Source organism: Alternaria infectoria, assembly GCF_024043175.1.
Source record: "Alternaria infectoria strain BMP 0036 chromosome Unknown scaffold_5, whole genome shotgun sequence".
NCBI classification, from domain to species: domain Eukaryota; kingdom Fungi; phylum Ascomycota; class Dothideomycetes; order Pleosporales; family Pleosporaceae; genus Alternaria; species Alternaria infectoria.
The window spans coordinates 1823786-1847626 of NW_026250694.1; the positions used below are offsets into that span (position 1 = coordinate 1823786).

The window sequence follows — 23841 nt, forward strand, 5'->3', positions numbered from 1 at the left end:
CATCACTGGAGGGCAGAGGTGAGGCAACCATTTGCGCTGCTTCTTCGAAAACATGTTAAACTTCTTGTGTGCGATATGTGCAGTACTCTCGGTCAAAAACCCCAGCCACAAGACTGGTCCGGAAACACTAGTGATTTGGCGTCCTCTAACGTCGACGCTTCCAAAATTAAGCTCTTATCTCCCACATTCTGATATGTCCAGCTTCGTTAGCGACTGCCAGCTGTGCGAGGCTACCTTCTCTCTCCTCCTCTTCGCTCGGCCTTCCCCATGCGACTGCTGTGATTCTGCCAAGCGGTGTCTTCTCGGTAGGCCAATTCTTGAAGACGGTTGCCGATGGAAGGTGCACCAGCCTCATTGCGTTGTTCTTCCATTGACTCGCCATGGCGAGTACCTGGCCATCCGCCGTGAATGCGAGATGCGAAATTGGTGTCGTCAGGTTCTGCAAGTCGCGTACCGGCTTCGGTACCTTGGGGATACCGCCATTCGAATCGTCTTTGGCAGGCTTGACTGAGGGGTCGTTCTCGCTCCATGCTCGCCGGTCATAAACATTGACCACGCCACTGGAACTGCCAATGGCCACCCATCGATCGCCACCTATCCAGCTTTCACGTCCGCTCTTACCACCGAGTGCGATGACTGTGGTACCCACAGCACCCTCGTCGTTCCATCTTCCTATGACGCCTCCTTCAACGCTCCACTCCGTTATCTCTCCGTTCTTGCCCGCAATGCTCATACCAGTGCCGTCGCCCCACCATGCGAAGTCAGCAACACCCCCTCTTGACTCGACGCGCACCTGTGTCGCCCACTGCAGTGTCCTTGCATCCAGAATGTTGATAACACCGCCACCCTTTCTCGAGGAGCCCCGAAGAGCCATGTATTTGCCGTTCGGTGAGAGGGAGAAATTCTCCATTGTCCGTTGTTCGTGCTGGTGACCGTATACACGCGACACCTTCTCCACTCTGCCGGTCGCGATATTCCAGACGTGGAAGTAACGTCGTCGCGCGCTGAGGAAGATGCGCGAGTCCGAGGGGGAAGGATGGAACGCTGTTGTGACGAGAGGAGTCTTTTTGATGTGCAGGGATGTGAGCAGAGGGTTCGGGTTCGGCGGGTTGGGGTTGACGTGGTGAAGGTATAGTGTTGAGCTAGGACCAGAGGAGAGGAGCAGCGGGTACGCGGGGTGGAAGGATAGCGACGTTATCGCAGACTAAGGTAGCAGTCAGTAAGAGGATTCTATACATTGGCGTCGCAATACTCACCGGGCCAGCCTTTGCGACGTCTTTCAGTCGCTGAATGTCGATAGTGCCTGCTTGCACCTTCCTCCGCTTGGCCACGCTTCTCGAGGTTTGTGACAGGATATCTGCATCCTTGAGTAGCCTGGCCAGCGGCTGGGTGGACAAATCCTCTTCATCCACGTCCATGTCGCTCGCAGACTCGTCACCACTCTCGTCATCGTCCATGTCCCGTCGGCGCTTCTTGTTAGCCTTGCCTGTCGCATGAGCCGCCCACTTTGGCGTAGGATATAACCTCTGGTATTGCTTCCGCAACCGTCGAGCATATTCCTTGCCGTTGACCATATCGTCGTCTGCCGTCTCTCGCAGCTTCCTCAGTTGCGGCACCGACGCCAAGCTGACTACAAGCCTCTCGTCGTCGCTATCTTCCCAGGCCGGCTTGCCATCGTCCTCGTCTGATTCTTCTGCCTTTGCAGCAACGGAGCCCGCAGGCGCAGCGACTGGGCCAGCATCGAAGAAGAATAGATCTTGATCTGCCACAGCGTCGAGGTCGGCCTCCTCTGCGCCAGATTCGTCCGATGAATCGCCGTATGCGTTTGCGGTCGGGTCGAGCGAAAAGTTCTCCAGACCCTGACGGAAGCCTTCAGAGTCGCCAAAGATCATGCGCTCCAGCTCTTCTTCCTCAGCATCCTTCGGCAGGACAGGCTTTTCCTGCTTCTTTTCCGTCTGGATGTCTATGCTCTCGTCATCGCTTTCCTCGTCCTGAGCCCCGCCATCGCTTTCCTCGTCCTGAGCCCCGCCATCTCCAACTCCCTCCTCGGAGCCGAACCCCTCAAAGTCATCGTCCTGTGGTTCCTTCACGGGCTGCAGTGCGCCTGCATTTGCATCGTTGTCTGAGCCCTCGAGTTCGGACTGGAATCGCGCAGGGTCTTTCGCCTTCTCGGGTGTGTAGCGCTGGTGACCACCGGACTTGTGTGAAATCGTCTTTGCGGGCGCCATTGTGGTTTGTCGTGAATGTGCAACGAGAGCTGCAGGCGCGCGATCGCAAAAGTGAGGGAGAAATTGTTGCAGGGATGACCCTGGTACGCGGTAGGATTAGGCGAGCCTCCGCAGTCAGCACCTCGCAGCACCACCACTCGCGGTCTTGTGGGCTTGCGCTCGAATTTAAAGTCTTATTGTAAAAGACTTTAGGTATGTACGTTAGTAGGTTAGTAAGTTAATAATAGTAGTTTACTAGAGCTGTTTGTTAGAATAGTTGTCTCTATATTTAACTATAGTAGCTAAGATAACTCTATAATAAATACGTAATAAGTTAATTTAATAAGTTTTATAATAGCTTATACAGAACTAGAGTTAAAGCTTAAAGTACTTATAAAAGAGCGCCTTCTGCTATTCTCTTCTTTTCTTTATTATAATTATAAGTAATTAAGACTCTTAAGACCCTCTTTATAATTAATAGTAAATTTAGTATTTTATTATTTTTTTAGTAGAAATAGATATGCTTAGCTCTCTAAATTCTACTTAATTACTTTAAGGTAAACTTATTAGCTATACTAACGCTCTAATAAAAGCTATTTTTAATATTAAGATTATTAGTAAATAGATGCATAACTACTTTAAGCTTATAAGTAGAGCGAAAATAAGTATACTACTGCTATAGAACTTTAGCAATAGTATATAACTTGTTTAGGTATATAGGTGCGCGCTAACGTTATAGCTCTAGCTCTAGGCTAAACGTATTAAGTAGATAAGATCTACGCACTTAAGGCCTTACTTAAGAAGCTAGGCTTAAGGCTATAGCTTACACCTTGTAAGAGGCTAATTCTAGAAAACCTGCATAAACATAAGAGGGAGATAGCAAATTAGATTGTTACTAGCTTCGGCTTGCAGTACGCGTAGGGGTAGAACTAGTAGAAACAGCAGTAATAGAGCAATAGAATTAGGTTAGTAGCTTTCGCAGTGCTTTTCTGTTTAGGTAGGTGGTAGCGTTGTAGGATTGTGGGATGGAAAAAACCGCTTCCAGACTAGCGCCTCGGCAAATGGGACATGGATTACGTTGATACATTGAGGCCACCACTCGCGGTCTCATCATGTAACACAACAACACCATAGCAATATGGCTAAACTCAACATGAGACAGCGTGAGTGAATAGTGAAGAATCATACATCTTGGAAAATGGTACACTAAAAAGACGTTCCGCCGCAAACGGGTAATTAAGCCCTGAATGATGCCCTGTTCCCCCGCAGGAAACAACCTCCGCTGCATCACCTGGGCATCCATTGATGGCCACGTGACAAGGCCACCGCGTCAGCTCTTTCGCGTGCAGGATGTAGAATGACAGGTACATCATTTTTCTGGGTAAGAAGAATCATATCGCACTTCCAACTCTTTTCGCTTCGGACTTCTATTGGTTGACTACTCCGATTCCGACAGGCATGCCGGGCGACGCCAAACGCGGAAGGTATGACTCTGCCCTAGGCAAACACATCAGTACATAAGTACACGCAGTTTCCTTGATATAGTTCTCACTACCACTACCTACGTTTCACTGTAGAGCAGTGTCTTCCGTCTCTTTCCCACAGTCTTCAAACCATTAACATGCCAGACCCGAACCTCACAGTCTCGCTTCTCAAGCCCGAAGAAGCAGAGCAATACATGCGCATACGTCACGAAGTCTTCCGACCCACCGTCAACAAGATCCTCTACGCCCGCGGCGAGCCATCTCAGGAAACCCTCGACAAAGTGACAGAAGACATCCGCGATGGCATAACCAACAAGGGCATACTTTACGTCAAGTGCGTCGACACCTCGACCGGCGAGATGATCGCAGGCGCACGTTGGCGCTACGTTAAACCCAAAGAAGACGGCGCAAAGGAACGTACCTGGGAAGAAGTCGACGCTGGTCTTACCGTCCCACCACCATACGAAGAAAGTGACCCGGAGATGTTCGCGGAACTCTTCAACTTGTTCAACTCGAACAAGCGGGAGATTCTGGGGAAGAGGCCATACTATGTCTTAGACACACTGGTTACATTGCCGCAACATGGAAGGAGGGGAGCGGGAAGTCTGCTAGTGCGATGGGGTTGCGAGAAAGCAGATGATGTCGGCGTTGAGGCTTTCCTTGAAGCGAGCCCCATGGGTGCGCCCATGTATGCGAGACATGGGTTCCAGCCTGTGAAGACTGTGGAATTGGATTTGAGGAGGTGGAGTGGAGAGGATAAGATGGATTTCATTGTGAGTTTGCCTTCGAGCTTGGGGTCGTTGTCGAGTGTGGCTAACTTGGCGACAGCTCATGCTGCGTCCTGCGAAGCAATGATGATGTTTTAGGTCATACTAGTCGAGAGTATCTTGTTACTTGGCACGAGGAGGGTGCAGATCTTGATTAGAGGACATTGTAACTATTCGTTGCTAATCTCACTCATTTCACTAATGTCCGTTTGTTAGTACACTCCACGTGAATGTTACCATGAGACGGAGCCTTCCAAGTAGCTATCGGCATCAGACTGCAACTTTCCACACGACTTCACAACCCGCTATTCCTCCGCATCACCCAAATCGCAATGACAGCAATCCAGCCGATCTACACCATCACAGCCACCCTAAAGACTTATAAAACAGAAGACGTGGAATCGCCCGACCCAGAGGATGAATGCTACGTATGCATGCGTCCATTCAATTCCATCGACAACGAAGACGACCCTACCGAACTTCCATGCAAAGCCGTGCGACTCTTACCCTGCGGGCATCTCATCGGCAGCGAGTGTCTCAAGACGATGACTTTAAAGTTCAACATGACAAACTGCTCTCTCTGTGCAGTTCCTCTCGCCGTCAGCTATGCGAGCCGCATGGACTACGCAATGTGCTGTCTCTTGTCGAATTACTGCACCGAGACATTTATCGACTACGCACTGCTGGTTGGATCTGTACTCGCAGGCCCGCAATTCGCCAGCGTCCCTCTGCTACGTCGATTACATACACAAGCCCACGACCAGAAGATGGCGCTACTCTCACACGGCTTCTTCGCACGACAGTTGACATGGGCAGACGCTTTCTCGTTCTGGCTTTGCTACATGAAGCTGGTCTTTGTACCTTTGGGGGGCGCGACACTCTTTTTCCTGTTGATAGGCCTTCTGAAGAGGCTGGATAATCTCTACGGTGCTCCCATTGAGATTTTAATTCTCTATGGCCTGCTGGGCACGGATTTCAGGGCATATTTGTCCGAGACTGCCATGCGTATGGTCGTCCAGGCTCTATGCATCGTGATCGAGACGAGCGGTCAGGTCGCTATGATACGACAGCCGAGGCATCAGAACAAGCTCCTTGTCATGAGGGGTGCCGCGTTATGTAGGGAGGTTTTGATGATCTTGGGTTGCGATGCTTGCCTTTTTGTGGGCGGTTTGTTAATTATGAGCAAGACGTTGGATTTTATGGTAATGGCTGTTGACATTATGCTGCTCATTTCGTACGGGCTGAGGCGGAGAGGGAAGATGTTCAGGTATGCGTGCGGGTTCATGCTAGCGGCGGTGCTGATTTATTTGGAGACTGGTCTTCGTATGATTTCCATCGGCAGACTGACGGTTTCCGTCGGCTAATGTCTGCAGGCGTAGTAGAGGTAGTCGCGATGACGTCACAATTAGTCTACTACAATGCTCACGATCGACTATCAGTCCTCACTTTAACAAGGCCGTAGAAACGACAATAGCCTGAACTCACAACACGTGCATGCGCGTCATCGACGCGGGTGCGCACATCGCCGCGCTGTCTATCCCTGCAAAGCTTACTAGAAGCGGGCTGATCTATTCAGCGCCACATGTTTGCCTAGGGCATGTCATCTTCACGCTCACCACCTCCATCGCAGATCCATGCGCCGAAAGTGATCGATGCCTGCTCTCCGCAGGCGTTTCGATTATCGCCGTGGTAACGACATCGTTTCAAGGCGTGAAGCTGGGATGAGACCGGCTGCGCGAGCCACTCCCCACCCGCTCTAGGCGACAGTAACCAGCCGTATCAAACAATCTGCGATCAACAATACCTTTCCATGTGAGCTCGTAGCTCTCGTGACGCCCATGGTCACACATTGCCCTCTGTCAATACCCGTGTTGATCTACAACCATTCCGACCCTAGACCACATCAAAGCCATGGATCTCCCAACTGAACCAACCACCATCCGCAAGATCGTCCCCAAGACGCCGCAGATCAAAGCATCTCAGGTCTTCGATAAGGAAAATCGAGCTCCTCCAACACCATCCAAACCTAAGACCAAAGAGACAAAGCTAGCACTCAATGACGAAACCTCAGACTTCACCATCATCTGCGAAGGTCAACACTTCATCACCCATAAGAGCATCTTGGAAGCCTCTTCGCCTTATTTCGCGCGCATGTTCCGCTTCAACGGTAGTGTGAGTACCATCAACCCCATTGACATCCATCCCATGTTAATCCACTGCAGGAGAACAATGGAAAAGAAGTACACATACCCGACGTCGACACAGTTACCATGAAGCACATCCTAGACTACATGTACACATCAACATACCAGTTCCCCGGCGGCGAGACCATCCACCCCACAGCCTACTGCAACCACAGCACCTACGCCCTGTTGCACGGTCCCCCGACCGCTCCCCAGATCTTCAAGCGCAAATGCCCATGTGCCGGCAAGATGCTATCGGCTTCGCACCTCCTCCTGCACGTACGCATCTATACGGTTGCCGACTACTTCGATATGCACGACCTGAAGACCTTCGCACGTCAGGGCGTCATAGACGTTTTGCATGTGTATTGGCAGTATGATGGTCTGGACTTGGCTGATGCGCTGGAGGAAGCGTTCACATCTACGCTGGATGACGATGAGGGGATTAGGGATGTGCTTGTTGATGCAATGAAGATGCACCCAGGACTGGTGGTTGATGAGGGGGATGTGGAGGAGTGGTTGGAGGATCATCCTGAGGTTAAAGCGAGGGTTAACTGGGACTGAAGAGAGGGTCGTGATGCCCGACTGAGGTTACTAGATCGCGCGGGTGTTGAGGCAAGAGAAGGAACGGACTGCTAGTGAGTGTGCAGCAGTGTCTAGTAGAGTGGCATTGCTTGGTAGTCCCGAAGAATTTATGCCGGCACCATCTTTAGAATCGGTCACATTTGACATCCAACAGCGAGCTTGTAACGATCGGCTACACCAAATGTAAGCTACTGAAGCTTGATACCCCGCTGAGGAAATGTCCGACGTCCAAGACCAAGTGGAATACCTATCAACACGTCAGCGCACGAATCAACAACAGTTCAAACCCATCAACTTACCAGTACCATTCATCCCACACCCATCAACAAAACACGCACTCGCCGTATGAATATACCTAATCCTCCCCCCTTCAACCCGAAACATATGACTATCCGGCGTCCCCTCCGTATTCCTCGTGCGATCCAGCCCCGTAAAGCCCATGAAAATGTCCACAACACCCATCACCTCATCAACAACATACTTGCGATTAGTCATGGGGATATGTTCCGGCAGACCACCGAGATCACACGTATTCGCAGAGAGGTTGCCACGACCGGTATACGCGCCGCCTTCGAGACGCGCGCAGGGGGTGCCGAAAGGGACGTGGACGGAGACGTCGTTGCAGCGGTCGGCGTAGGCTTCGCCGGCTGCTTTGATGGTGTCGCGGGTGTCGCGGGTAGATTCTGGGATGGGGCTCCAGGTTTCTTGGCTGTTCCAATAGGAGGTGCCGGTTGCGTTGAAGGCCCAGTCACCTGCGTCGGTTACGATGCTGTCGATGAGGTTTACGTTGCCTGAGGTGTCGAGGGTCATCTGCGTGTGTATGACGTATGGATGCTTGGGGTCGGTCACGATGAGCTCGGTCATTGTCTTGCATTGTGTGGTATCGAGGATGGAGCGATGGGCGTCAATGGTTAGACCGAAGGCTGGTACGCCGCTGAGAAGTGAGGCGGTTTGGTTGTTTTCGAAGTATTTCATCGTGTAGGCGATGTTTTCGAAACGGTCGTGTTGGCCGGTTGCCATTAGGTCGACGTAGGAGTCTGCTGTGCTCTGGAGGTATTCGCGGGTGCAGTCGAAGGCCATGGCAGACGTTGCCATCGTGGCTAGGGCAATGAGGAGATGAAACATGGTGGGAATGATGACGGTGCTGTGGCCAGAGCGAGGTTCTTTGACTCCTTTAAACTCTGCTGAGACCCAGTACCGCTGCAGGCTGTAGAAATTCTCGCGAAACATATGCCCGCGTTGCTGGATCCCATGGGCGAATAGTAGTGATGCATGCGCTTCCTGTACTCTGGGGTTGTGGTCTCCTTCTTAGCCATATTGATGAAGGGTGTGGGGCACTCCGGCATTAGACCTTCGTCTCCAGGTACCTCACAACCCCACACGACTGTTGTCCGCGGGCCATGTATTGACGACGTTTCTCTTCAAAGCTCTTGCTTCCTGACATCCGGCAGGTGATAGCAATTCCTCAGTCGGCAGGCGACCCAAGAAGCCTCGCAGACATTCTTGCAATGCTCTTCATCCCAGTCATCCAGGTAGTCCCACAATGTGTTCATCGATGCAGCCTGTGTAACGTCAGTACGCGACCATCTCGATGCGGCCATTTGAAGATACATACTATTTCTTGTGGTGATGGCTTGCGAGATACGTCGTCGGTGTCCAATTCGGAATCGGCTTGCACTGGCTGCGACGAGCTGTGGTGCTGGTCTTCCGCTAGAAGCGCGAACGCGTAATAGACGCTGTATATCAGCAGAGACGAGAGGACGAGTACCAGTAGAATATGCGCGACTCGAAAGAGCAGCTTCATCGCAGGTTGCGCGGCGGTCTCGACTCAGTCAGGCTGCTGTGGATTGTTCCTGGTGGGATCTCATGAATCACGAGATGGTTCCAAGGTTGGGTGACCGAGCGCGCTAGCGCGCTTCCCGCTCTCAGGCCCTGCCACGCGTCTTCGCAGTACTTCCTTCTTTCACCTTCCCAACACTTTCATCGCAAATAACAATCACACAGCAAGCGTATCGCGAAGCAAACTGTTGTTCACGCGAATATTGCCAGATTCCAGCCATGATCGCGTCCACACTTACAACGCCGCCACACGCGCGTTCCGCTTCGACGCGTCCAGCATCTGCTACATGTCCAAAGTCACTACCTCCTTATTTCCTATACATGATTGGGGTTGATACACTGATCTGCGGAGCTGACCGCACATACTTGAGAAGGCTGACAGAAGAACACATACCTTGATCTGTCTGATTCGAAAGTCTGCTAACAATACAATAATGGAAACAGATCTGGTAATGAGTATCCTTCACTTTGTAGAGCGGGTGAAAGTTGTTCTATACCGACCATGGTTTCCAACCGGATGTGTTTTCACTCCATACTCGACAGGCGCCGAAGCAGAGCGCGAACCAATCGATCCTTCACGACTCTTCCCGCTGGGAACTTATCTGTCTATATAATGTACCGCTCTCTTGGTCTTATATCAACTACAGCCGTTCTGCAACTTTCAACGGCCGTTCAACCTTCAACACTTCCATACACCAAGCGCAATACGCTCTCTTATCTTTCTAATAGTCAGCTATCGGCCTTACCACAGTCTCAGTTGAAAGGGTCCCAACAATGAGCGATGATAGCTGGGACGACGATGACCGCCGTCACGACTCTCGCCGAAAGACGAAAGAGCGAAGAGTGAAGAATGAAAAGAACTTCCTCGAGACGTTGATGGACTCATCAATCGAGAACAGCATGAACAAGCCACTGTTCCAAGCTATCAAGGTCTGGATCGATTGCAACATAGGCATAGACCTCACCTATCTGGTTTGGGCTATTGCTTTATGCATTCCCGCTCGCACATACGGCAAGGCAACATATGACTGGCTCAGTTCGAACCTCACAAACTCACTCGAGCTCGACAGTAGCGATGCGCTGGTCACCGACCTTTTGATGTGGATCAGCAAGCAACCATCCAACCAGCTGTTCGCCTGGCTTCCGACTTTCGAACATTTGGAGTGGAAAGATTTGTCGCATGAGCAAAAGACCGCCAACAATGATGAGAGCAACTCTCACCACCTCATAGCTTCTGCTGGCTACACTCCTTTCTTCCACGAAGGCGTACCATTCCTGCTGTACAAACCGGATGGCCGAGGCTACGTCAACAAACTCACGTTACGCTGCATGTGGGGCAGTAAAAAGCCCATTGAAGCCTTGCTGAAAGCCGTTCATAAGACTGTCAGCGGCCAGATGACGTCTCTGAGTGTCCGTTACGTCTCTGCCCATCGCACTGTAAACCATACTTCGAGGAAACGTAGTCTTGAGACGATTGACATGAATCCGCTCAAGAAACAAGAGCTTCTGACTGATCTCCAAGTGTTCTTTGCCGATGGGACGGAGGACTATTACTACCAGAATGGAACACCATACCGGAGAGGTTACTTATTCTATGGTCCGGCTGGCACAGGCAAGACCAGCTTGTCTACCGCGATTGCGAGTCACTACAATTTGCCGCTTTGCGTCATCGACCTTGCTGGCATGGACGACACCCTTTTGCAGAATCATGTGAAAAATCTGCCCGCTCGCTGCGTCATCCTCTTCGAAGACATTGACGCTGCGGGCGTTGTCCGTGAACGCACCATGGCGCTGCCGCCTTTGGAAGAAGAAGAAGAAGATAATGACGATGAGGAGGACGAGGACGAGAGTAGTTCAGAGTCCATCAGCTCATGGAATGCAAGGCCGAAGAAGAAGAAGCGTAGGAATGTGGATTCTAGAAAGAAGAAGTCACCGCCTCCGCCGCCTCCCCCGTCGAGGACAAAGGTCACTCTAAGTGGTTTGCTTAACACTCTAGATGGACCTGGATCGCGAGAAGGCCACATCGTCATCTTGACAACAAACGCTCCCGATTCATTGGACGAAGCTTTGTATCGCCCAGGTCGTGTAGACACCCAAGTGTATCTCGGTTTCGCTGATGACATCACTGCTGGCATCACATTCACACGCATCTTTGGCAGCGATAAGCAGGTAACTGTGCCGCGGAAAGAGCTCAACCGCATGGGCCGCCGCTTTGGGCGCATGATACCCTCCGACTTCTTTACTCCCGCTGAGATTCAGAAGTTCTGCATGAACAGACGTGGTCAGCCACAAAAGGCACTCAATGAGTTTCCCCAGTTCATCGACGAAAAGCGAACGGGAAAGACGAACTTCCAGTACGACATCCACCGACGTGCCCCGCAACCCACGTTTCAAAAGAAGGAAGACGTACGGGACGATGACTCCAGCGGTGAGGGTCAGGACACTCCCAGCAGTACTGATGAGTCTGCCGAAGACGTCAAACAACTGAAACCTGGATCGCCCCATGCATCATCGACGAAGTCGCCCTCTGCAGCACGGCGAAGGAAGTACGTGGTGGAGCAGCTGCACATAACTCATAGCAGTCACAAGTCCGAAGACGATGCTTTGGCATACGGCGATTATTATCCGAGACGAGGTCAACAAGTTTGGGAGGACCGTCTAGCCGACAGTGTTGCCAATGCGTGCCTGGAGATCAAGGGGTTCTTTACTGAATCACGGCATCCGTCGCACGGAAACAGTCTGCGTGCAAATCGGATTGAAGAGATGAGCATGCCCAATCTTGACCCACGCGTGACCGCGCCGTCACCACTCACTCAGTCCAACCTTGATGCAATGTCGCTTGACGAACCTCCAGCGGCATCGCCATCTCCGATCGACTTAAGAGACTCATCTGTGTACTACACGCCTCTATCGGTTGGCGAACAGATTGAGAAGACTTTTCAGCATCACCGCCGGCCCAGTCATCCAGAAGTACTTGGTCGTCCTAATGCTTACCCGTATGACGGGGCCGTGGCGGAAGTAGCCGAAGGTAATGCCTGGGAGGATGAAGTCTCGCCAGCGCCTGATACAATGTTACTTCGTAATTTAGACCCACAGCCGTTGGAGGATCTCGAGCAGCACTGGAACTGAGGAACTGAGATCACAATGCTGCGCATTGGAGCCCGAATGTTGTGAAGTTGCAAGCAGCGGGACGAGGCCACGTCGGCATGTACCTGTAGGGTTAGAAGGCTCGGTGTTATTACCCAATACTACATGACCTGACTGAAATTTGCAATTTATTCAAGCATCGAAAGTTGGAAAAGCGATAAGTAAACAGAAATAGAAGGCCATACAGTGTCATGTTGTCAGATGAATGAAGCGAAGTTTCATCAGACTGGCATCTCAAAGGAAGACTTTCATAGAGAGGTGGCACTTGTTTTGAAGAAGATCGCGATCTGCGCCAGATCGCACCAAATGTGCTGCATTCCATGATATATCCCCGCGTTACGCGATGATTATAGTGGTCGTCGAAGAGGAATCTCGGATTGCGCAATGCTGTAATGATGACGCACTATGTCGTTGCTTCGTGGCCCGCAGCCCCGATGGCTAGACGGTTGTGACAAGACTGCATAAAGATGCCGGTAGTCATGATACCCGACTCGATATGCAGAAGTGTAGCAGTCTTACTGGGAACAACTTGTTGACAGTTGGGCTGAAACGGTGCCGGGGAATATCGGACGCTTTGGGGCGCGCAACCCTTTGACACTTGGAAAGACGACTAGTAAATTTATAAGAGTCTCTTGATGGTCTGAGGGAATTATTTGAGCGTAAAAAGACTACGATGTTTGTAGTCGTTGTAGAAATAGAGCCCAGATATGTAGGGACTGTGTCTGATACATCAGCTTAGCCCACGTGACATCGCGTTCAGAAGCACCATGATTGGGTCGGAGGGCCCATCCGTACCAACGACACTACTCCTGCACCAGCACGATTCCGTACAAGACGTCTGGACACAAACCTGCTTATGCAAGTCAGTCACTTTCACGCAGGGTCATCCCGCTCGACGATGCACCGAACTTAGACTATCACTGTTCATCGATCCTTACATCAACGTTACAGTAACTGCAGATAGCACCGGGTGGACTACACGTCCTGTACATGAGTATGAATCACTTGGCGATGGGGGTATAGACCGTATGTAGGCTTGCTTCTTCCATGCGAAAAGATAGCACCGGGAGAATCACACATCCTGTACATGAGTACATATTGCTTAGCGTTGAGGGTATAGACCGTATGCATCCTTGCTTCTTCAATGGGGAGAATTGCCGGACCCTTGACTGGGTCGACTAGAAACGAGCTAACTCATTCTCCGGCCCAAGGTTTCGCTTCACGATCCCAGTAGTGCAACTCATCCGGGCTCGACCGCATGAACTAAGAAACATTGGGTTGTACATGCCAGTAGGCTCCGCATCAGGAGAGAAATACCTAGATACTCGACCATCTGATCAAGATGTGGAGCTAAATCAAGTTTTGAGATATGAGATATGCAGAAAAGGAGCACGTCCGGTAATTTGGGGTCATGGAGACAACCACTTGGCGTCTTTAGCCTGGTTCTCGGCGACAGGGCTGGTCTGCAACCGGTCACAGTATTTCAGCAGTCCACAATGAGGTTTCTTGCTCAGACAACTTTTGACATGTGTGCAACATAAGTCTAGGCTACAGATTGCATCCACGTATACAAAAATGCTTACCAAATGAAATTATCCAGCATAGCCCTCTAAGAAAACATCGTTGCGATATGTAGGTAGTTCCTGAGACAGAGAATGGTTATCTTCGACAAGGAAGTGGTCAGACCGAGTGCTATGACCTTGCAGCACTGTAAGACGGGTACTTCACCCATATAGCATTAAAGTAACGCCCGCATCTCAGCCCATGAGAGAATACATCAAGGGATGTGCATCAGAGCTAGCATGAGATTGATCTTTGTGTGGTCCTTGCGATTGCCCATAAAACCCGTGGAAGACCTCATCAGGACCGGACCCTTCGAGACAGACGTAGGGATGTTCGTGAGAGCTGCGTAGAACGAGAATGCCACAGATCTCGCACATAAATGGCTCGAGATGTCAAACGTAGGACGATGTTGGCAGACATCAAGCGAGACCCATGTGGTCGGAGATCGAAGCTATGAGAGCCTTCTTTTTTTGCACAGGCTAGGCCCAAAGCGCCGCTAGCTTACCCCACCACAGGATTCAAACGAGAGCAGCAAGGAGATTTACACCGAAACCAATGAATGACCTTTATCTTTTCGCTTATTTGCCAGTTCCGGACCTTCTCATCCGCTGCCCAACATCTCTGGACCCTGCGCTGTTGCGATTCTAGAATCTGTTCGTGCACAGGTGAGAGCCGCCACCAGTAGCTTCAACTAGCTCGCATCGGAACCGTGGAATCATACCTTTACTACACGTTTGACACTTAAAGCCACAACTTCGCCACTCATCTGCCTGCCAGGACTTCCGCCTGCGCTTTACTTTTTGGCGGTATTGACGCCGGCCGCGCCACCTCGAAGGCTACCATGGGACTCCTCGATCTTCCACCAGAACTTCTTGACCTGATCATTGACCGTACCGCACCTGATGGTCTTGAAAGCTTCGTGCTCTCATGTAAGACTGTGTATGGACGCGCTGCGTCCCAGATCCGACAGCACAATGACATGCGCAAGACTTGGAGCCACACGACTAACATGAGCCGGACTCGTCGCGGTGACACATTGGCTATCCTGCACGACATCTCCCGCGACCCGATTATTGCTGAGTACATTGAGACTCTTTCTCTCTGGGATCACCGGCAAGACGATGAAATGCCGGAGGATACCACCCCGCACAGTTTCCGCGAAGATGAGCAGGAGATGAAAAATATCAGAGATCTGCTGCGGCGCGCCGAATATTACGCCGATGCTGACGAGGAAGAGTGGTGGGGTCGCATTCTGGAAGAGGACAGAGCGGGTGACCAGTCGAACATGGACAAGTTGTATGCGACCGTCGCTTTGTTAAGTCTTCTACCCAACCTGAAGACGCTGCAACTGCCTGATAGGTGGCATGAGGTCAGGGAAGGTGAGGGCGCCGAGGCTCTTGTTTCTAATGTGCAGTCGCTTGTCGCCATGTCCAATGCAGATGGGCACCGGCAGAAGCCCCTGGCTCGGCTCGAGACTTTGTTACCGTTCGTGGAGGAAGGGTATGACGTCAGAGTTGGCTTGCAATGTCTCGCGCCTTTCATGACTCTCAATAGTATACGAAACATCTACGCTGTCAGCTGCGTTGCGGTTGACGAGGATTGGGGAGGTGTTCCCTTCAACTGGCTCAACCCAAATGTCAAATCTCCCTTGACCCGTGTCGAATTCGCCTACTGTTGCATGGACGCTACGGGACTCTCGGCCTTCCTCACAAACACACCAGCTCTCCAAGTCTTCAAGTACTCACACCAAACAAAATGGGATGGTCTTGAACACGACTGGAATGCGGGCGAAATGATCGAGACCCTGGCGAACTACAACAGCGATACTATTGTTGACCTCGCCATCACCATTGACGAGCTGCATGGCGAGATTGTAAACGGTCTTTCCTCGTTTCTGCGCTTTACGAAATTGCAAAAGCTAGAGGTGGACGTTGAATGCTTTTGTGGACCACCACTGGAGAGCGGACAGCGCCAGGGCCGTGATGCGCATATTCCGACTGGCGCGAGGACGTGGGGACATATCGACATTCCCTGCATGGGTGACATGCTTCCGGAGAGTATGAGAGAGCTGCATGTCAACACAAACTTCCCGGAGCCGTCGGAAGAGTCCCTTAGGGCTCTGTTCAAGAACATCGTGGTGCGACGTAAAGACAAGCTCATCAACTTACATACGGCGATCATCCGACAGTACGGGTCATCCAGTGCGGGAAAGATTGCCGAGAGCCATGATGTCATTTTGGAAGTATTCGGCGCCGATGGTGACAACCTACTCCCAAGGTCCATGATGCCACTGTGGAAGAGAGAATTCAACAGTCGCGTCGGCGGCATCGTATTCACAAATAGCTAGAGCGAGGAACTGACATCAACCGGAAGATTGCAACCTTCCAGGTGCGCTGGTAGGCTGGTACCCGGATCAGAAGACGCGGGTTTCGACGAGTACGTTGTTGGTTTAGAACGCGATGCTGGCGCTTGTGTGTAGGCAGTGGTGATCCAAGGGAATGCTAGAGGTCGTGGCTAGCTATCGCTGATTCAGAATTCTTTGTAGATGTGTCAACGGAAAGTCACTTAATCTGGAAAGCAATGAGAATGTAAGAACGACCTTCCAGTGATCGCGAATGTTGTGATGGCCCTGCATAGTCAGCATGATAGCGCGAGTCACGATTGCGTCATACTAGCGCCCTCTAACCAGCCACCTCGCGCATTGACAAGATCATCGCATACGAAAGCAGGATCGAAACTTATTACATTCAATACACCAGCAGCTACAACCTTGCTAATCTCGAAGCCATGGCAGTTGCGTGCTCATCCCGAACTGATCACGTCGCGCGAGCACCGGCCAGCATGACCCATCCTTGTTACAGCATACCGGAACAACAATCACAGCCCCACTACCTTTTATCAATGGTATGATGAAAGCCGACCAAGAGGCTCAAACGTCTATCAATTTATCTGCTCAGAGAACTCAGATGGCGCGAGGCGCATGACTTCACCCAGCGGCAGCTCTGGATTAGCAATGGCCGCAGCCCACTGAGACAGTAACACAATGTACAGCACGTGAACGATGCGAATATTGGTCTAGAGATGCGTTCAGTCAATATGTGCATGACCAATGTCTCTCGCTCGACAGGTTGACCAAAGTATGGTTCACGCTGACTCACAGAACTTCGAACAGTCATATACTCATTCTTCAAAACCTGCGTTTCCTGCCCTTATTCCATCATCTAAAGATATCGCCCCATCAACTTCGGATATGAAGGTGCCACTTGAGATACTGCGCTGCATCTTGGAATTTGCAGGCGCGTCCTATAACCGTCACGAACTTCTCCAGCTGAGGCTAGCCAATTGTATGTCCATTAGTCCTAATGGATCTCGTCGCATAGCTAACATTATCTAGCTCTATTCGACGAAGAAGTCCGCTCCATATTCTTCACCGACCATGGCCTCGAGTCAGTTCGATTCTACCTCCACTGCGGCGCGGCCTCTGGTCGTGAATGTGTTCGACAACCTTTCTGGGACAGAATTGATCGCTACTTTCGTTACGCATACCTCCAACATTGCGTCAAAATGCGGGGTGCTGAGTCCAGTCTCTTCGCGCATCTATTCGCTCCCGTATATGAGTCACAGCTCAAAAATCTGGGGATATCGGAAAGAGACCGTGCTACTAGACAAGAGAAGCTGGAATTGTGGACAGGCTTCTGCATGCATGAGTATTGGAAGGAAAGCAGGGTAGTCGTACACGCTTCCTCGTCAGATGGGGCAAAGAAGCTGCCACACTATGATGAATACACAGTGGATGACGACCCCGAAAAGCGGGTCGAGAATGGCCGGAAGTTCCTCGAGATCTGTTGCGCCATTGTCGCCGACGAGGAAGATGCAGTGCTCGACGCATTCGCAGGCTTTCACAGCAGCGTAGACGATCTGAACTACTGTTTCGGCACGACCCTTCTTGGCTTCGCAGTTAGTACCGGACATACAAATATGCTACAACTGCTCCTCCGCTCGGTAAAAAGCATAAAGCAGGAGCAGCTATACAAGTACCTCTTCATCGCCATCGCCGAGCTCGATCGCCCCAAGAAAACGATCGGCATTTTGCTCAACCACTCCATACAGCATCTGAAAGATACAGCAGGAGGCAATGTCTTCGTAAGAAAAGACGTAGCAAGACGGATCCTCATCAAAAATCTCCTCATCTCAGCCAAGGCCAAACGCGACAAGCGTGTCTTCGATGAGATATACAAATGGATGGAGCGCGTTCCAAACTTTCACGGTAAACTCGTCATCTACGAGGCTTTCTTCAACCAGACTCTATACGATGAGAATACATGCGTATTTCTTCCCAAGCTTGATACTCTATCAAAGCAGGTTGACAAGATTCCGGGGACACGCGCCGTGATACCCCGGTACTACCTCAAAAGGCCATACCAGCGGCAGCTCGATAAGAAGTTTAGCGACGTGTATCGTGATGGCCGTTGGAGGTTACCACGTCGCTGGCTCTGGTACAGCGATTCCAAGGTCCCGGGATACTACACGACCGATGGGGGGTCCATAGGACGAATGAAGTACATAAAGTTGACGAGCCCGCTGTTCAAAGCAGTGGCAAACAAGTCGCTAGATTGGGCTGATAGACTGCTGTGGGCTGGTGCGGATGCGGGGTGCCAGGAAGATGGCGTGGGCTTACTAGACGTGGCATGGAATGCCAAAATCAGGATAGAGGTTGCGCAGCTCGTTTATGCGCATGGCTGGAGGTATAGAGATGGGGAGTGGTTGAGATGCGGAGATGCTTAAGTCTAGGATGAACTGCGGGTAAACTACTATCGAAACGCGCGTGCACTATCGTCGGTAACGTGCGCCAACTTCCGCCTTACCCTTGCTCTTGCGACCATCACCACTTCTGTTTCCTGCGCGACTTCCCTCACCTCTCAGTTCTTCCCCGATCCTGTAAGCAGCCCCACAGTATCAACAATCCAAGATCACATCCGCAATATCTTCCCGATCGGCGTCTCGCGCAAGCTGTACAGCAGTCTTCCCCTGCTTATCTTCCACACTGCTATCCGCTCCTTTATCTAAGAGGCACTGCACTATCTCCAAGCGGCCCGTCAAAGCAGCGATAGCCAATGCAGTCATACCTTCCCGGCCTTGACTTCTGTGGGCGCGGCTACATCTGCGGTCAATATCTTCTTTGATCTCGTCTTCGGTAAGATTATCGATGAGTGTCTTCATGACTGGCATCCGACCGATCTCGGCAGCGGCGTGTAGAGCAGTCATGCCAAAGTCTTCGTACCGCATGCGTGCACCCCGCTGGAGTATCTTATCAAGACTATCGATGTCGACGCCCAATTCTTGGCCCGCGTTGTGCAACATGAGGTTCAGCGCGACGCCTTCTTCAATGGCGCCCTTGTCGAAACGAAAGTTCGGTTGTGCTAGGAAGACCATGAGAGTGTGAACATTGGGGTGCTTGACTGCCCATTCCAGCGGTCTTGGATTGTTGACAAGGGCTGGGAAGTTTATAGTCTTTTCGCTGAGTAACAGTTCTGTCATCCGGGGGCTTCTGCGGAAGAGTGCGTTGCTCAGAGCCGTGCGAAGATTTATCTGATTGTGTCTGATCATTTCGCGCACGACCTCGTAGTCTAGTATCTCCTGGAGCATGCGCGGTTCGTGATGCCATGTTGCGTATTCGATGAGGTGGCCAGCCGTCTCCTGCATATTGACCGTTGTCAGGATGTGTTTCAGTAGCTGGTACTCACCGGAGTCTATGATGGCTTCAGCGTATGATGTATTGTTCCATGGGAAAAGGTCGTCGGGCGATTTTACGAACACGAAGTTGATGGCGCCGTCGAGCATTTCTGGTATACCGGTGCAGATTGCGTTCCACAATACCGCCTCGATTTGTTCTTTCGTTAGATGTATATCAGTGGGGCCATGTCTCGAATGGATCGGATCTGCTATTTCCACACTGGAACCAGCCGCGAGGATACATGAGAAACTTCCAGAGGACTCGAAGGTTGTAGCGAGAAATTTGACCGTCTGAATATGGTTATGCAAGATCGCGACATCGACCGGTGCTAGCATCTGGGCGTCTAGTGATGACATGTACTCTACCAGCAACCAATACGAGGAGGGGGCCTCGATGAGCTTGTCGAGACCAAAGAGGGCGTATACGTGGAGGAGTGTTGTATGATGTTTACGAACATCATGATACGGGGAGATGCCGTAATTCCAGGTCATGAACATGATCCACCACTTCTCCAGGACTGTTGGTTCAGAGCAAAAGGTCGCCTCGATCAATGCCCCCAAGTCTTGCGGGATGTCCTTCAGCGGTTTGATATGTTCAGCCCAGTGATTTACTGCATACTTCAAGTCGGTAGGGACTTGCGAGACCCAAATAGACTCGTCGTTTTCCAGATCTGCCATGTCGATCTGAGCAAGGCCGGCACCGATTAACTCTAGGCATTGTCGAGCAAGCTTGGCATTGTTGGCTTCCGCAAGAGTTGACTGTGAGAGCGCGAGCCATGCATCGGAATCTGCGAACCCTATGTGCTCGGAACTAATTAGCAGTTCGGTTGGACGGGAGTCTAGGAATTCAAGAACGTGGGTTCGCTGGCTCTCGGGGAACATGGACAGAAGCTGCTCCGTGGTCGGCGGGCAAAGGTAGGTAGCGAGCACCTGCAACACTATACAACCCATGCGGCTATACTTCTGGCTCAGGCTGCTAAGATGCTCTTCGGTTGTAAGCGAGCCCATAGTAGAAGACATAGACCCGCTCCCAGTGCGCGCATCCAAGTCGACATTCCCGTATGTTCCGACGTCTAGAGGGATGCGGGTGGTGACGAGGAACTTCAGAGTAGGCTGCGTCTCCGGGCAGCCTTCGTACGGGAGCGCAAGATCGAGTAGTTCAAGGATGAGAGCTCTACTCTCTGCGCCACATTCGTCCAAGCCATCCAACAAACAGTATGTTATTCCTGCGTTGCTCAGCTTTGCAGCCCGTCGTAAAAAGGCCCACATCATTCTGGCCTTGTCGAGGTAGGAAGGTACATAGATGGGATCTTGAAGAAACCATTCACAAAATTCTTTAGTCAAATCAGGTCTTTGTTGGACAAGCTGATATATCCAGCCGTTTAGCACTGCGCTGGCAGTACTGCGTTGTCGGTCAGGACGGTGACAAAAGAAATACAGGACCTGAGTCTTCTTGGAAAGACTTGACGACTGCAAACCTTGAAGGCGGTCCACAACAAAGAAAGCTGCTGAAGTTCTGTCGATCTTAGTTCCACCGTATATCTGGGCTCGTAGTTGTCCGTGAGTGGGCGCAAGCCACTGAGTAAGGATTTCGTCATCTTTTATCCATTGGCCGTTGCTGTTTTGCCCCAGCGAGCTTTTGATAGTGTCGAAATGGTGGGTTGGATCGAATGGTTTCAGTACGTGCTTGGTTTTATCTTCCAGGCTGAAAATGTCCCTTTGGAGCTGAAGCATGTGAGGACTGTTGAGACGTAAGCAATTCTTAGGTATGAAAGTCGGACGCGCATCTTGTGGCTGCACGTTCTCTGACTGGGCGTTCTCTGTAGGCACATCTTGTGGCGGCATAGCGATCACAACGTAGTTTCGCACTAACTATCGACCCCCAAGAGTAAGGGCAGATGAATACATATACGCTACATCTTATTGTTTGGGTGCGAGTCATCTCGTGTAGCAGTTGCGCTTTGCCATGCGCACGCGTTCCTGACAATAACGTGTGCAGGTGGGCAGCAAACACACAAATCCCATGAGATGTCGTCAACTCCTATAGTCAATGGAGATAACACAGTGATGCCTGCGGTGTCGACCCATCTCGCGCTGGGTTGATGTATGGTGTTGGGTGGTAGTCAGGATGTTGTTGTGGCAGTCGCGATCATACCAGAACCCGGGCAGGAAGGTCCGCGGAGGTCTCACGTGACGGCGCGACAAACGATTCGTGGCTTCGGCGCGCAAAGCCGTCGCAATTGGCCGGGAAACATCTGCGCAAGGCAGGATCTGACGCAGGGTGATCCAGTCAGAGAAGGGAAATATGCGAGGAAGAAACAAGTATGGGCGGGCAGAGTTGGTCAACTGGGAGGAGCAAGGTTCCAGGTACGAGGTTGAGATGAGGTCAAATTGGGCTTCCAGGCGTTGCGCCTCCCGCGGAGCGTTGCAGATGGCTTTTGGTAACACGGCGATGCTGAACAGGAAATGCGATGCATCGCGACAACATTGATCAGAAAAAGAGCCATGCGGAGAGATCGGCCGAAGATTGAGTGTCGTGATGTTGCGCGGTGCGGGCGGTGGTGTTGAGGTTCAGCCTCCTATTATTGGGCCCCAGCCCCCATAACAAGATGAATAATTGCATCATGGCGTCGTAGTCAACCAGCGCACTACTGTGTCAAATCCCCAAGCGCGCCCTGCTTTTCCCACTTCTCTTTACCTGGGACGGATTTCCGGCACCCTTCAATTGCTTGACTGTCTTGTTCCTTCTCGAGCATTGTGTTGCGTGTTGCTGCACACCAAATTGATCTACCTCCACCCCCACCCCACAACTAGCGCCGGCATCGTCGGTTCCAGGCCAGGAACTGCTGTTCCCCCAGACGACGGCCCCCCAAACACGCCAAATACCAACACCACCACTTTGCTGCCAGCGCGCACTCTCGCGGCCAGTGTCGCATACTACTCGACTTCACCATGCCGGCCGTACGCGATCCCCTCAGCTTCCTCGCCAACATGGCGCCCCGCGACTCCAGCCTCAGCTCCCGACAGCCTGCCTTCGACGTGCCAGCGATTGTCTTCGATGCGCCCAAGACAGCCCCTATTGCCAAGCGACAGAACGTCATATATGCCCAGCAGGGTATAATACCCACCTACTACAACACCGACGGTCCCGAGCCCGGCACCGTTGTCGGCATCGTCCTAGGCAGCGTTGCCGGCTTTCTCCTGATCTGCTGGCTCATCCAGTCCCTGATGAACACCAACAACAAGACCGGTACAACCACAGCCATGGCCGGAGAGGAAGAGATTGTGGTGCGCAGGCCACGTCGCAATTCACATGGCGGACGCTCGTCGCGACGCCGGTCTGAAGTCCGCGAGATTAGCAGGAGCCCGAGGCGAAACAGTGGACGCTCGCAGATCATCGTTGAGGAGAGGAGGGGCGCACCACCGAGAGCGAGGAGCATCATCGTGGAGGGACGGCAACGCGTCCCGGGCGACGACGTCGTTGAAGTCATCGAAGAGCACGATGAGTACCGCGAGAGGAGAGGCGCCCGGAGAGGCCCGGGATACCGGTGAGTGCTTGAAATGATCTCATCTGAAGACGTAGATTTACTAATGCGTCCAGGTGAACAGATACTGAACAGTAACTCCATCGCGCCTCATACCCTCTACCAAACACCCCACAACCTACCAACATCCTTACGTGCGACCACTACCCAACGTCACACCACAGATACCCCCAGAATACCCCTTTGCTTCTACTGCGTTCTTGTTTTGCAGTAATCCCACCGATCTATTTTCTTCTCTGTACCATAATACGGGTCTCTTCCTTGATACTTGGCGTTCAAGCGGCGGCATTGAAGGCGACGACATCCAGTTTGAAAGTGAAGGAACGGGAAAAGGTTATGTTAATGCATGACGCATCATGTATAGCGAGACGCGCCTCTGAGTTGGACGTATGGGATATGATTGCGGAACTTCTTATTTGCGGATGAATAGTCAATATATGATCCATGAGATCGAATTATCAGTAGCCGGCTGGGTCTCACCGTGACGACGGGGTCGCTCTTTCCTCGCTCACCTCTAATCGCCCCACTTTTCGCTGATTACTACAAACAAACAGCGACACTCACTCCACTACCATACTCTACACCAACAACTCCACGGTTTGTCTGCAAGCGCAAACCACCCAATCAACTTCAAGCGCCCGGCTCGACTGTCGTCTGTCGGTCGCAGCAAAGGTACACATCAGCTAGGCCTTCCGCTCAAGAAAATCACCTAACATATTTATAGATGGCTGCGTCGGGACACTTCAGGCTGCTTGACCTCCCGAGAGAGCTGCGCGACATCATCTACG

The 23841-nt window shown here is 51.6% G+C and overlaps 8 protein-coding genes across 8 annotated transcripts; 5 read left to right on the forward strand and 3 right to left on the reverse strand.

Moving 5' to 3' along the window:
* Positions 1-166: 166 nt before the first annotated feature.
* Positions 167-2228, reverse strand: J4E92_004246 (uncharacterized protein; the record flags this gene model as incomplete). The annotated part of the gene is made up of 2 exons (XM_051495636.1): positions 167-1204; positions 1257-2228. 2 exons carry the CDS (start codon positions 2226-2228, stop codon positions 167-169), a joined length of 2010 nt encoding a protein of 669 aa, XP_051354655.1.
* A 1336-nt stretch (positions 2229-3564) lies between these two features.
* J4E92_004247 (uncharacterized protein) lies at positions 3565-4557 on the forward strand (the record flags this gene model as incomplete). Its single annotated transcript, XM_051495637.1, has 2 exons — positions 3565-3571; positions 3836-4557. 2 exons carry the CDS (start codon positions 3565-3567, stop codon positions 4555-4557), a joined length of 729 nt encoding a protein of 242 aa, XP_051354656.1.
* A 2939-nt stretch (positions 4558-7496) lies between these two features.
* Positions 7497-8321, reverse strand: J4E92_004248 (uncharacterized protein; the record flags this gene model as incomplete). Its single annotated transcript, XM_051495638.1, has 2 exons — positions 7497-8271; positions 8314-8321. The coding sequence occupies 2 exons, from the start codon at positions 8319-8321 to the stop codon at positions 7497-7499; spliced, it is 783 nt and encodes a 260-aa protein (XP_051354657.1).
* Positions 8322-9839: 1518 nt separating this feature from the next.
* On the forward strand, positions 9840-12194 carry J4E92_004249 (uncharacterized protein; the record flags this gene model as incomplete). The annotated part of the gene is made up of 1 exon (XM_051495639.1): positions 9840-12194. One exon carries the CDS (start codon positions 9840-9842, stop codon positions 12192-12194), a length of 2355 nt encoding a protein of 784 aa, XP_051354658.1.
* A 2422-nt stretch (positions 12195-14616) lies between these two features.
* Positions 14617-16122, forward strand: J4E92_004250 (uncharacterized protein; the record flags this gene model as incomplete). The annotated part of the gene is made up of 1 exon (XM_051495640.1): positions 14617-16122. One exon carries the CDS (start codon positions 14617-14619, stop codon positions 16120-16122), a length of 1506 nt encoding a protein of 501 aa, XP_051354659.1.
* Positions 16123-17474: 1352 nt separating this feature from the next.
* J4E92_004251 (uncharacterized protein) lies at positions 17475-18560 on the forward strand (the record flags this gene model as incomplete). The annotated part of the gene is made up of 1 exon (XM_051495641.1): positions 17475-18560. The coding sequence occupies one exon, from the start codon at positions 17475-17477 to the stop codon at positions 18558-18560; it is 1086 nt and encodes a 361-aa protein (XP_051354660.1).
* Positions 18561-18731: 171 nt separating this feature from the next.
* Positions 18732-21295, reverse strand: J4E92_004252 (uncharacterized protein; the record flags this gene model as incomplete). Its single annotated transcript, XM_051495642.1, has 2 exons — positions 18732-21233; positions 21290-21295. The coding sequence occupies 2 exons, from the start codon at positions 21293-21295 to the stop codon at positions 18732-18734; spliced, it is 2508 nt and encodes an 835-aa protein (XP_051354661.1).
* A 1165-nt stretch (positions 21296-22460) lies between these two features.
* Positions 22461-23060, forward strand: J4E92_004253 (uncharacterized protein; the record flags this gene model as incomplete). The annotated part of the gene is made up of 1 exon (XM_051495643.1): positions 22461-23060. The coding sequence occupies one exon, from the start codon at positions 22461-22463 to the stop codon at positions 23058-23060; it is 600 nt and encodes a 199-aa protein (XP_051354662.1).
* Between the last annotated feature and the right edge of the window lie 781 nt (positions 23061-23841).